At 34.7% G+C, this 12,723-nt stretch overlaps 2 protein-coding genes across 3 annotated transcripts; one reads left to right on the top strand and one right to left on the bottom strand.

The window, feature by feature from the left end:
• Window positions 1-759: 759 nt before the first annotated feature.
• Window positions 760-4,797, top strand: nebl (nebulette). 2 transcript variants are annotated; one of them, XM_055202283.2, is made up of 7 exons: window positions 762-1,047; window positions 1,163-1,257; window positions 1,658-1,742; window positions 2,974-3,081; window positions 3,667-3,835; window positions 4,054-4,172; window positions 4,279-4,793. In XM_055202283.2, the coding sequence occupies exons 1-7, from the start codon at window positions 979-981 to the stop codon at window positions 4,453-4,455; spliced, it is 822 nt and encodes a 273-aa protein (XP_055058258.1). In that variant the 5' UTR covers window positions 762-978; the 3' UTR covers window positions 4,456-4,793. The 2 variants fall into 2 exon arrangements, with proteins under 2 accessions (XP_055058259.1, XP_055058258.1); XM_055202284.2 differs by lacking the exon at window positions 2,974-3,081 and having other exon boundaries at window positions 760-1,047; window positions 4,279-4,797.
• Window positions 4,798-4,858: 61 nt separating this feature from the next.
• riok1 (RIO kinase 1 (yeast)) lies at window positions 4,859-11,587 on the bottom strand. The gene is made up of 17 exons (XM_055202279.2): window positions 11,400-11,587; window positions 10,831-11,038; window positions 10,650-10,740; window positions 10,446-10,515; window positions 10,313-10,355; window positions 10,059-10,151; window positions 9,830-9,942; window positions 9,664-9,744; window positions 9,465-9,551; window positions 8,080-8,217; window positions 7,860-7,963; window positions 6,655-6,761; window positions 6,431-6,496; window positions 5,810-5,929; window positions 5,663-5,716; window positions 5,244-5,396; window positions 4,859-5,161 (listed from the first exon to the last, which is right to left on the bottom strand). The coding sequence occupies exons 1-17, from the start codon at window positions 11,447-11,449 to the stop codon at window positions 5,051-5,053; spliced, it is 1,689 nt and encodes a 562-aa protein (XP_055058254.2). The 5' UTR covers window positions 11,450-11,587; the 3' UTR covers window positions 4,859-5,050.
• Window positions 11,588-12,723: the final 1,136 nt, after the last annotated feature.

The following is a 12,723-nucleotide window of genomic DNA, read 5'->3' as shown; positions in this document are numbered from 1 at the left end:
CAATCTGCGTAGAACTTTGAATGAAAGCTGAATTTGAACAGAAATTAGCAATCTACATTTTTGCTCAAAAGGGTTCTTACACAACTGAAGTCGCCGGGAACCTAAAACCAATAAATTCCGCGTATATCGCGTACCTGTGTGTATAAAACACATTGGTTGACAATAATTTGTGGAAGTAGGAGTAAATGTGACATTTCCATTTTAACCTTTCTATTTTTTCTTTCTTTTTTAAAGGAAATTAAAGGGCTTACACACCCATATTTGTAATAATAATTTTGTACTCATTATTTTAATCTTCTTGTATTGCCTAATTAACATTCTAATATTCAAAGCAGATATTTTATCGATATATTTATAGTTTTTTATAAATAATGTAAATGAATTAAATTGGTTCTATTAATCACTTGTGTTGGTCTTACATAAGATCTTCCTAAAAGTGATTCAATAGTTACACTGCCCTCTTTTGGCGTTACGGTATTACTATTCCTGATGACTTTAAGAACGTAACTCATAATAAATACTTACATTCCAAAAATGAGAAAATATAACTGTAATCCTATTATTCAGACACATTAGATCTTCACATTTTTTTTAGTAAATGTCTGATGAAAGAACAGAAAAAGGATAATAATAAAAAAACAGAAATAGTAACATCTTTTTAAAAAGAATTAATTTATCACAGACGGACAATCTAGTTGTAAATCACTTATTGCCTATTTACGCATTAGCCAACTCCCCGCGAGCACTGTTCGAAGGCTCGTGCAACAGTCTCAGTGGGTGATGCTTGGCGAAGATGTCACGCGTCTTTGCTCCACTATCCTCACTGTGAGGCAAGCTGCACGCTCATAAACACGCGGCATAAAACTCTGCAATCGGCAGCAAACCTGGATGAGCATTTCAAAACAGTCGGATGAACGATTATCGGTGGTGTTATTGTAGAAGTTATGTTATTTTCCGGACCATCGCAACAGCTTTAAAATGAACCCTCATTGCGCACGCTGTGGGAAAATTGTCTACGCAACAGAGAAGGTGAACTGTCTGGACAAGGTATTTCTCATACTTTCTGATAGTTATTAGAGGAATATGTAAATATAACATCAATTCTTGTTCAGTGTTAACATTTGTTACATGCCTAGTGCTATGTTTTCACATTTTGTTGTAGTATTGGCACAAAGGATGCTTCCATTGTGAGGTGTGTAAAATGACGCTCAACATGAATAACTACAAGGGATATGAGAAGAAGCCTTATTGCAACGCGTATGTTAATTTCTATCTTTAATTTGCCACCATGTAAATACAAGAAACAGTCCATGAAAGTTTATTCTAATGAATTTTTACTATATTAAATATATAATTATAATATTTATATATAATTATAATATTTATATTTATATATAATTATAATATTTTATAAATATATATATTGCAATTGTATTTATTTATTTATAATATATATATTTTATAATTTATATGATCAATTATTTAGCCTATTTATACAAATATTATTTTTGATTTCATATAAATGTTTATATATTTAAATGTTTGTATATAAATAAAATGAGTTATGTATTAATAGAAAGATTAAATTGTTTTGCCAATATTCTCACTGTCTCTGAAAACATCACAAATCTTGTACCTCCCTTTTTGCTCTCAAAAGGCACTACCCAAAACAGACCTTTACAATTGTGACAGACACCCCTGAGAACCTTCGGCTAAGACAGCAAAGTGAGCTCCAAAGTCAGGCAAACTTACATTGGATATGTGACCTGGTAACAAACAACATGCGTGTTATTTTTACCTTAAATGTACAGAAATTATAAAGAACTTCTTGGATTGCATTGGAATAATAGAGGATGGACAGAATCATTTATAGGCGTGGAAGTGTTTTGATCATTGTCAGTGTGGGACTGGGCGTGATACTTTGTGGTCAGCATGGAGAAAAACAAGGCAGCTGTCTGCTCTGTGGTGCACTGGCAGATCCCCTCAGCTTCTCCACCTGGCAGCAAAGACACTGCCAACCCCATACTGTGGGCAACCTAATCTCAGCATTCTGACAGAAACTTTATTTTGCTACGGGATCGGTCAGCATCTCTGAAAATGTTTTTTGTGTCCTAATTTTTCCTCTGTGGTAGCTTTATTGGCTTAGCTCGATTTGACATCCATTACCTGTTCTTGTTGCATGTTTATATGTGTGCTGTATTAATAAAAACTTAAAGGGATTGTTGCTCAAAATTTTTAATTTTCTCATCATTTACTCACCGTCAAATAGTTACAAACTTGTATAAATTTCTTGGTTCTGGTGAAAACAAAGGAAGATATTTTGAAGAATGTTTGTAACCAAGCAGATCTGGGGCACCATTAACTTCCATAGTAGGAAACAATAATACTATGGAAGTGAATGGTGCCCCAGATCTATTTGGTTTTTAACATTTTTTTAAATATCTTAATTTGTGTTCAGAAGAAAAAAATACATTTACACACGTTTGGAAAAAAGTGAGTAAAACACAGAATTTTCATTTTTTGGTGAACTATCCCTTTAAGCACCTAAAATCCTGCCAGTTTTTTTATGTACCTCAAATCGAAAGGAGTATTGTGTATGAAGGGTTTAGATTGATCCAGGACTGGGTCTTAGTCCTTTTAGGACATTTTAGTTTTTACATACACACTTTACAAAAAACATAACTGATGTGCATTTTGAGATAAAACAATGGCACTGATATATGTTAAGATATGTTAGTGCAAGGTGTTTTTAAATTAAGGCAACTCAAACATGCATTTTAGTCTGGGACTAGGATAAGGCCTGTTCGGGAAGCCGCCCCAAAATGATCTGACAGGAATTTTAAAAAATAAAACCATTTACAACATCTTAAAAAATCCCTAAAAATCATCCACACCCCTTATAACATCAAAACAGCAAGTTATGAACATACAAGCAATGCTTTTTTACATTTTAAAATATAGCTTGTTCTACAGGTCAAATACAAAAAAGATTTTGAACAGAGCAAGGGTCGGGGCCTCAAATTTGTTTTGGATACCCCGGAGCTACAGAGACTACGGAAGGCCCAGGATCAGATCAGTAATGTATGTAATAAGTAATGTACAATTAAGAAACATTAAAGGGGACATTTCATAAGACTTTTTAAAGATGTAAAATAAATCTTTGGTGTCCCCAGAGTACATATGAAGAAGATTTAGCTTAAAATCCCATATAGATAATTCATTATAACATGTTAAAATTCCTACTTTGTAGGTGTGAGCAAAAATGTGCCGTTTTGGGTGTGTCCTTTAAAATGCAAATGAGCTGATATCTGCACTAACTGGCAGTGCCGTGTTTGGATAGTGCAGATTAAGGGGAGGTATTTTCCTCTTCTGACATCACAAGGGGAGTCAAATTTCAATGACCTATTTTTCACATGCTTGCAATGCTGTACCAAAACTAAGTTACTGGGTTGATCTTTTTCAAATTTTCTAGGTTAATAAAAGCACTGGGGACCCAATTATGGAAAAGTCAGATTTTTATGATATGTCTCCTTTAAAGAAAAAAAAACAGCAAATTTGTATATTTGACTGATTAGTGTGGTTGATTGATCTAACATATACCGTAGATTGGCATGATACAACCAAGCAGATACAGCACAATGTAATTGACCGTTTCCATTTTTGCAGGCAAAGTATCACAAGGACTATGAGATGTCAGGTTTGCATGGGGTCACTCAAGGGACCTACCTGGTACAGTCTCAAATGAGATCCAACTATGAGATGGCGGACAATGGCACACAAAAGGGTGTCCATCAGTACATCATGGAGATGGATCGAAGACCTGGCGTGATTGTGGGTAAGTTCAGGTTAACCTTCAGGTATTGTCCAAATATTAAGGGAAAATAACAATAAAAACATCTTTTATAGATCTGTAAAAGATTGTGGAGGACCCAAAATGACCCCTAAAAGTTAAGAAACAACTACACAGGAAAATAGGAATCAGTTAAAAACAGACCAAATTGTTCAGTTCCCAGTAGTGTCTTGAATCATGTTATTATTATAATTCTCTTTTAGCACCTGTACTTCCTGGTGCATACTATCCCAGCGGTCACACCCATGGGCACAGCTACATGCACCAAACCAGCATGCATTCACTAAGGTCAATGGAGCTAAGGTCACAACACACAAACATGGTAAGCCTTCATTTATCCTTAATATCACACTTTGAACATGGCTCAATGTTTATTTTACATTAAATCAGAGTTCATAGGTATTAATGTATACAAACCTGGCCTCCAGACTGTATACAGAGCCCTGTATGACTATACAGCACAGGATTATGATGAGGTGTCTTTCCGGGATGGTGATATCATTCAGAACGTGCAGCCGATCGATGAAGGCTGGATGTACGGAAAGGTACAGCGGACAGGTAGATCGGGAATGCTGCCTGCAAACTATGTAGAGGGCATTCGCTAGGCGTCGAAGGTCTCGCACCCGCTGAGCCACAAATGAGTACTACAGCTTCATTGTTTATAGGCACCAAATGTTTGTAAATGGTCACTGGTAGATCTCTATTTTAATAGTGCTAACTAGTCCACATTTGTACGCGTTTATAATACACGTCTCTTATTTTGTAACGCCTGCAGTTCCAGTAACATAAGTGAATGTACGTTACAGTCTGTACTTTAAAACCGAATTTTGTGAAGTGACAATATAGAGAGCATGTTGTCACCTTATTCAATATGAAAATAAATATTTTTACTTGCATGTGTTTGTTGCCTTGTAAAACAAGAATAACTGTGTAAACTGTTTTGAACAATGTGTATTAAATATACCACTAAAAAAATGTTTTTTTCTTCTCTATATTCAAGCTGTGTGATCAAAGAGACAGCTGAAGTTTATTAAATGCTTCATTTTTATAAACGTTTATAACAGTTGATGCTAATAGCATCTGTAATGGGGCTGACACTCCATCATCATTAAGTTCCATGATTCCTGATTTAATGTAGATACCATTCCTTTATTACTCAGCTATCCATGTTTCTGTTATATCTTCAGTTCCTCATAGTCCTCATTTTCCTTTCTTCATTTTGGAAACTTTCTCTTTACGTCTTTTCACGTGCTTTGGTACCTTATTTTTTCTTTTCTCCCTTTGAGCTTCTTTAACCAATTTCTTCTTTTCCTAAAAAAGACAGAAATGAAAACTTACCATCAGAAATTTTTGTGGACAAAGAGAGTTTGTTTTGCTTGAGGGTGACAGGTACCTTTCTGTCCAGTGGTCCTGCCTCACTCTGACTTCCACCCTCTTGTGTGTCATCCTCTCCTGATTCTTCGTCATCATCATCATCATCCTCCTCCTCTTCCTCCTCAGAGCCTGAACTGTCATTCTTTGTGGAGTCTTGCAGTATCGAGGGTACCTGTCAAATATAAATTCAACTACAGCTTTTTAAATCTGATTTTGGCAGCTGCTGTTGTTTACATCCTCCATGGGAAATGAAGCCTTAATCCTCCCACATGCTATGTAGGCACAGTAAACTCTGAAGATGCCTTTGCACAGATGTACCACATGGATAAATAAGGAAAAACAAAGGCTTAGCCACATAAGTTGTCTTAAATCTAATGCTTTAACTTAAATACACCAAATGGTCTTGTGAAAATGCACAAATGGCTTGATTCTTCCTACCGTTTGTACACCAGAGAGGTCCTTCCTGAGGCCTGTTACGGTCTGATAAAGGATCTATAATAGAAAACAGATATCACACTTTTAATCACTACTAATAATGCTCATACCACAAGTTCAATGTTGCTCATATGGGGTGTTGATACATACACTGTCATTTTGTGTATTTTCAGACGATTTTTCCTCCTTTTTCTTCAACATGGTGTCCACATCCCTCTCGTAATGGGTGACCTCATTAAGTGTTCGAGGAATGTAGGCTTTCTTAAACACCTTTGATGACAAATAAAGGGGACATTTCACAAGACGTTTTTAAGATGTAAAACAAATCTTTAGTGTCCATAGAGTACATATGTAAAATTTTAGATTGAAATACCCCATAGATAATTTATTATAGCATGATAAAATTGCTACTTTGTAGGTGCGAGAAAAATGTGCCATTTTGAGTGTGTCCTTTTAAATGCAAATGAGTTGATCTCTGTACTAAATGGCAGTCCCGTGGTTGGATAGTGCAGATTAAGGGGCGGTATTATCCTCTTCTGACATCACAAGGGGAGTCACATTTCAATGAGCTATTTTTTCACATGCTTGCAGAGAATGCTGTAAGTTACTGGGTTGATCTTTTTCCAATTTTCTAGATTGATAGAAGCACTGTGGACCAAATTATAGCACTTAAACATGGAAAAGTCAGATTTTATGATATGTCCCCTTTAAAGATATTATGATGGGAATATTCTTGCATTTTAAATATAGTTTGCTTAAAAATAAGTGCACCTCCTCATCGACTTTGTCTTGATTGGATCGTTCTTCTGCAGTTCTTTCAGATGATATTTCCATTGCCTGCGATGAACCACAAACATACTGTATATGATACACTGTCGGTTACATTACGTTTTAGAAATAGGAGTACATTATGATCAAAAAGTGACAGAAAAAGGAGTAAAAACTGTAATCTCAGTAATACTAATTATGATGTAACATTGCTATTATTCACTGACCTTATCGAAGTACTGGTTAATGTTGTCTTTTGTTATGGAGGGATCTGTGACGAACTCAAACAACTCACGTACAGTCATAACTGCCACATTATGTTTCTGAAAGAAGTCTGAGAGAAAAAATAATTAAGAACAAATAAAACTCTGTTAACATTAACTGCATATTTGTTAACTTAATTAACCTTTGCCAGGTTGATTAAACAAAGCTTTGCGATTAAGTTTTTCATGCACTGTATGTTGCTGCCATCTAGTGGTGAATAATATAAACCGAATATATGGTTTTGCGTCTGGTTTTGATGAGTTTTTATTTAAAATATTGTTTATTTTAAAAAATAAAAGCTGTCAAAGCAGACTAAATAAGTTGGACGTACTGTCACAAAAATATTAAGGTAAAGTTGTAATTAAACTGAAATTTAATTTTATGTTTTTCTACCAAGACCAAGTAGTTAAGCTATAAAAAAAAATCACATCAATCATAGAACTCCTGTGGGTTTAGTGCTGTGTGTGTGTGTAATTATTATGTATATTTAAACATAAATGTACACATACATGTATACATTTCAGATGTTTATATATATATATATATATATATATATATATATATATATATACAAATGTAAATGTTTCTTAAATACATACATGAATGTGTGTGTATTTATATATACAAGTCACTGTTATTTTGTATGCGATTAATCTTTGCCCAGCACTAGCTTATAAATGTCTTATAAAATTGTATGATTTTGTGTAATGGGTGTAAATTGTATGATTTTGTGTAATGGGTGTATGGGTTTATGTGAGAAAAGCTGATTTAGGCAAAAACAAAACGAGCTAAATTCAAATATCGTGACTTATTAATAAATTCAAATCTTATTGGTTATTGTGTGTCTCATGACTTATTGTTATCTGATATTTTATCACGCAAAAACCAATGAGATTTAAAGTTGTCTATATTTCCATGTTCAAATTTAGTGCTTTGGTAAATACTTTAAGTGATAGAATAGATATTTTAAAGTGTTTATCTGGGATAGCATGCAAGCAAGTGAATTATCATTTTTCTGTGAACTACTTCTTTAACCTGATATTTAATAGGGCTTGTGATGGCTTAACATATGAATTCTAAAAAGGATGAATTATGTATTAAAGTGTGTTTTAATACAAGCTTAAGAGTCTGACACAACCTTAAATAATACCGGGTTCTGCATGCCTACCATTTACATTGCTGCAATCTTTGCGAAGAAACTCCAGGGCATGAGGGTGATCATGCTCAACAGACTGGGACACATCAATAATATACGCATCTCCATTATGATAACTGCAAAACCAAAGTAGTAGTTTAAAAACACAGCAACTAACAACCTGAACATGCTTCAATACATTAACCAATAACTGATAATGAAGTGCCTGTTTGCATCTTTCATTTGGGCTTACAGTATGTTAAACTCGCTGAGGTCGGCATGGACCAGGCGAGCTTCTTGGTACATTATTCTCATGTTCTGAATGACTTGTAGATAGAGTTCACGGGCTTTGGATTCAGACAGGACAGCATTCTTTAGCAGAGGAGCAGGCCTGAGGAAAAAACAACATGATATTCTCAGTCAGTAAGTTTTAACATCATGAGTTAACAGTACTGTAGAATAAAACAGACTATATATATGGCAAAATTGTATGTGTGCAACAAAGTATGTGACCCTGGACCACTCAGCTGTTGAACATACAGTATATGGATCAATGACATGACGTAATTATTTTGTGTCCAGATGGTTCATTTAAAAGGGTAACACTTTCAAAATAAATTTGCAGTTTACTTGCATACATTCTCTTTTTTGAGGACCAACTCTAAAATTTCTGGTTTTATGTCATTTTGAAAATATATTTGGGGGAAAATTGTAAAAATGTCAATGTGATGTAACTGGTCTGTGTCAATTTGTATAACTAATATTTTTTACATTTAAAAAATAAATATATTCATAAAAATGTGGGATAAAATATAATCATCTAATTTAGTGATTTTTACTTACATTTTTACATCATTTGTCAAAGATTATTAAGAAAACAGAGCTGTTTTCAGCATATGTCAGGTCAAATAATACAAAAACGCATTAAAAGTTTCAAGTTTCAACTAATAAAAGGATATTTAATTTTTTTTTTTTTTGATGATGATTATGTTTACATGCAATCAAGGTGAATAAAATATTTAATATGTCTCATTCTTTGGCGCAATTGCCGGTTACACCATTTGACATTTTAGGTCCATTCAGTCTGAATTTTATAAAAATGGTGCAAATGTAATTTTTATTGTAGAAAATTAACAAATACACTATGAGCATTAAAATAAACCTGATGCGTGCTTTTAAAACAAGATTTTAAAAAGATTTTTGAGTTTCTCATCTAGCCAAACCGTTTTTGTCACTGGACCATATAATCTGAATAAATAAGCTTTCCATCAATGTATGGTTTGTTAGGATAGGAGATACAACTATTTGAAAATCTGGAATCTCAGGGTGCAAAAAAATCTAAATATTGAGAAAATCGTCTTTAAAGTTGTGCAAATGAAGTCCTTAGAAACACATATTACTAATGATAAATTATATATATATTTTTAAATATTTGCGGTAGGAAATATACAAAATATATTCACAGAACATGATCTTTACTTAATATCCTAATGATTTGGATCACATATGTGTAAAGCATATTTTTTTTGCATATTTCTGATTTTTTTTAGACATAAAAACATCAGAGTAAACCTTTAAAATGTTTATTAACATGTGTAAATGGTGGACAAATGCAAGGTAAACTTAACGTCTACATACATGTCATCTCGACCAATGAAGCTCATGACGAGCACATGACTCCGCAACATGATGGGCTCTGGACTGGGAATTTGTGCTGTCTGTAGTCTTGAGATAAACAGAAATCACGTTAGAGACGAATGTCATGGTGTCATACACTTTAAATGTGAAAGTGCAGAGACAGGAACATCATATCATGTTCAAAATACATGACGCTCACCGGATCAAGTTTCTCATCTCCTTCTCTGCCCAAGTACGCACCATTTTCCTAGGATTGCCCTTGCAGTAGCCATGGCGGAACCTAAATTGAATTCAGTCATGGAGATTTAGCGTTTAGCACACAAATTAGTCACGACTTAGGTCCTACACAAAGTCATGGGTCTTACCTGAACTCCCCACTGACATATTTATCTCTGTCTTTGAATAATAAAATTGAAGTTTTGTATATTTTGATGGCTCTGCTTTCACCTTTGGCCGTAGTTGCATGGTAGACGTTTGCCTATTGGACCGAACACACATCAGAAATAAAGTCAAATACTAGCAGTTCTGGCTGGACACAAAGTAGAATAACTTGCGAATGAGGTATGAAGCAATGATTCAGAAAAAAAAACATGCCTCTTTCCCTGTGCTGATACATCCATTGATCTCTGAAAAGACACCTCGGCTGAGCATTTTGAATAAAATCATACGAGTCCGGGGGTCCAAAACCTGCAATCACAGTAAAGCTTCAGATTACATAGTACAGCCACAGTGCTATTTAATGTGATGATAAATCTATTCCAGTTGTTAAGTAACTGAGACAGGACTTTACAAAATTTTGTAAAATAATAACCCATTTAAGACAATAAATAAGGTTTGAGAAGATGCACCTGTTCAACAGTCGCTCGATCTGATTTGTCCTTCACTCGAAACCTAAATAAAAAAGAAAGGAAAATTTCAATGTATGTGCTTTTTATGGTTTAAAATGCTATATTTAAATTCTAAGAGGATAGGGTTACATACGTCTCTGCGTCTCTTTGTTTTTGCATCACATTGACTTTATTCATAACAAAATCTGAATAAGTCCGTTTATCTGTAAAACAGAAACAGATTTAATTCTGACAAAAGAAATATATAGATAAAATCTACAGTATATACGTGAAGCTTTTCTTCATCTCACTGCTGCTTTATTTGTTGGTAATGTTTAGAAAAAGAAAGTGGGCTTACCGAGGTTTATTTTGTTTTCAAATTTTCTCAGGACCTTGTCTGATGGAGTGGACATTTTTGAGGATTTATTATTAGAGTTCTGTCGATTAGCCTGCTGGAAAGAAATAAAGATGATGCTGCATACTGCCATATAGTTAAGTTTCCCACAATCTCTAGAAACGGAGCTTCTTGACATGAATACCTGCTGAATATTTCCAGTCTTCATTGCAGTGTAGCGCTTTGTGAAGTCTCCTCCTCCTCCTGATTCATTCCAATCCCAATCATCATCATCGTCATCATCATCATACTCCTCCTCATCATCATCTTCATAGTCATCTTCATTTTCATCTTTCTTGTCAATAGTAACGTCACTAATATGCGTCTCCAGTGAAGGCTTGATTTCAGACTCACTAAAAAAACAATATCACAATATTTCCCATGCTTAACTATTAATTGTGTTAGCTACAATAGATTGTCATAAAAATACATTTGGGTCCAAACAACTGACAGTTTGAGAAATGACAGGACGTAACTTTGTCAGCCTGTGGACTTTGTGCTTTCTCTTAAAATATGTAAGTTAATGTATGTAATCCATCAGCAATACAATTACTCATTTAAATCTTAATTTGAAGAAGTTAAAATTATGTGTCATATGCAATTGTGTGTAAGGACTCTCCTAGTTGCTTAAAAGTTATACAATTACCCCCATATTCTTCATTACAGTACTGTATGATTGACTAAATATGATGAAGTCAATAGAAAGTTTCATACTTTCCCGTTTCCTCCGCGTCATCAAACTGCCCTGGTACAAACTGGGACATCGTTATACTTCAAATATTATTAAATATGTTTTGTAATGTAAGTGAACCGATCTTGTGCTTTCGCGTGTGATCTACGACCACTAAAAACACACACACGCCGCGTGTACGCGCGCACTTCCTGCCACGTGGGTAAGGATACCGAGAAGGAACATGAAAAACCGCAACGCAAAATATAACACCGGACAGGGTTTATCCTAGTCCCAGATGCATGTTTAAGCTGCCAATTTTTTTATTTTAAAAAGCACTTTGCACTGACATATCTTAAAATATATCAGTGCCATTTTTTTGTTTCAAGATGCACACCATTTGTTTTTGTAAGGTTTGGTAGTAAAACGACTTAAATGTCCTAATATAACTAAGCCTAGTCCTGGATAAATCTAAACACTGTTCGGGAAACTGCCCTATGAAGTTTAACTAAATCTATCTATACAAATTAGCGATTAACGCCGCATTTATCACATGACCCACCGTATCATCTTTATCTGTATAAATCTTTTGTTGAATCTGAGGGATGATAAGTTATTTTAAAGGAAAACACCACAGTTTTTCAATATTTTACTATGCTCTTATCTCAACTTAGACAAATGAATATATCCTTATATTTTATCAATGCGTGTACTTAATCTTTGTACAGCGCATCGTGAATGTGTTAGCATTTAGCCTAGCCCCATTCATTTCTTAGGATCCAAACAGGGAAGAATTTAGAACCACCAAACACTTCCATGTTTTCCCTATTTAAAGGCACACCGTAGAACTTTTTGGCCACTAGGGGGCGCTAGACATGTATTTTTCACGCCTAGCGCCCCCAGAGGCCACAAGCGCAAAGGAAAAGAACTGGCCAACCAACTAAACTAAAAACTAAACTTTTAAAACGCTAAACGATCAACATTTTGAGGCATCAGGGAGAAACGCAGTCATGTTACAACTTTCTGATGAGGAACTCGTGGCAGAAGCCATTTCTCAATCTGAAGGTCGCAGCCTCCGGATGTCGTATTTCTAAGCTGCATACGTCATCAAGACTGTCTTATTTCAGAATATTAACAATTATAAAGTTGAATATTATACTTAGTTAATCGTAAATTGTTGCAGTATGCTTGTGACTTGAGAATGTAATGCTCAGTTTACCTTACTAAACCAGGCTTGATGACGTATGTAGCCTGCATATTTGATCTCCGGAGGCTGCAGCCTTCCAATTAAGAAACGACCAGAAGTATTTCCTTGCCTTTTTCGAAACAAATATTGTTGCACCGTCCCTCTCTCCCTCGCCACCAGGA

Source organism: Misgurnus anguillicaudatus, chromosome 2, assembly GCF_027580225.2.
Source record: "Misgurnus anguillicaudatus chromosome 2, ASM2758022v2, whole genome shotgun sequence".
NCBI classification, from domain to species: domain Eukaryota; kingdom Metazoa; phylum Chordata; class Actinopteri; order Cypriniformes; family Cobitidae; genus Misgurnus; species Misgurnus anguillicaudatus.
This window is presented reverse-complemented; position numbering and strand designations above follow the sequence as displayed.

Excerpts from the sequence above, each read along its gene's own strand:
- riok1 (XM_055202279.2), bottom strand. The coding sequence starts at position 11,449 with ATGTCCCAGTTTGTACCAGGGCAGTTTGATGACGCGGAGGAAACGGGA. Across the intron at positions 10,741-10,830 it reads AGACTGGAAATATTCAGCAG|GCTAATCGACAGAACTCTAA; the intron begins GTATTCATGTCA and ends TCTTTCCAGCAG. Across the intron at positions 10,516-10,649 it reads TGAAAACAAAATAAACCTCG|ATAAACGGACTTATTCAGAT; the intron begins GTAAGCCCACTT and ends TCTGTTTTACAG.
- nebl (XM_055202283.2), top strand. The coding sequence starts at position 979 with ATGAACCCTCATTGCGCACGCTGTGGGAAAATTGTCTACGCAACAGAG. Across the intron at positions 1,048-1,162 it reads AGGTGAACTGTCTGGACAAG|TATTGGCACAAAGGATGCTT; the intron begins GTATTTCTCATA and ends ATTTTGTTGTAG. Across the intron at positions 3,082-3,666 it reads CCCAGGATCAGATCAGTAAT|GCAAAGTATCACAAGGACTA; the intron begins GTATGTAATAAG and ends CCATTTTTGCAG.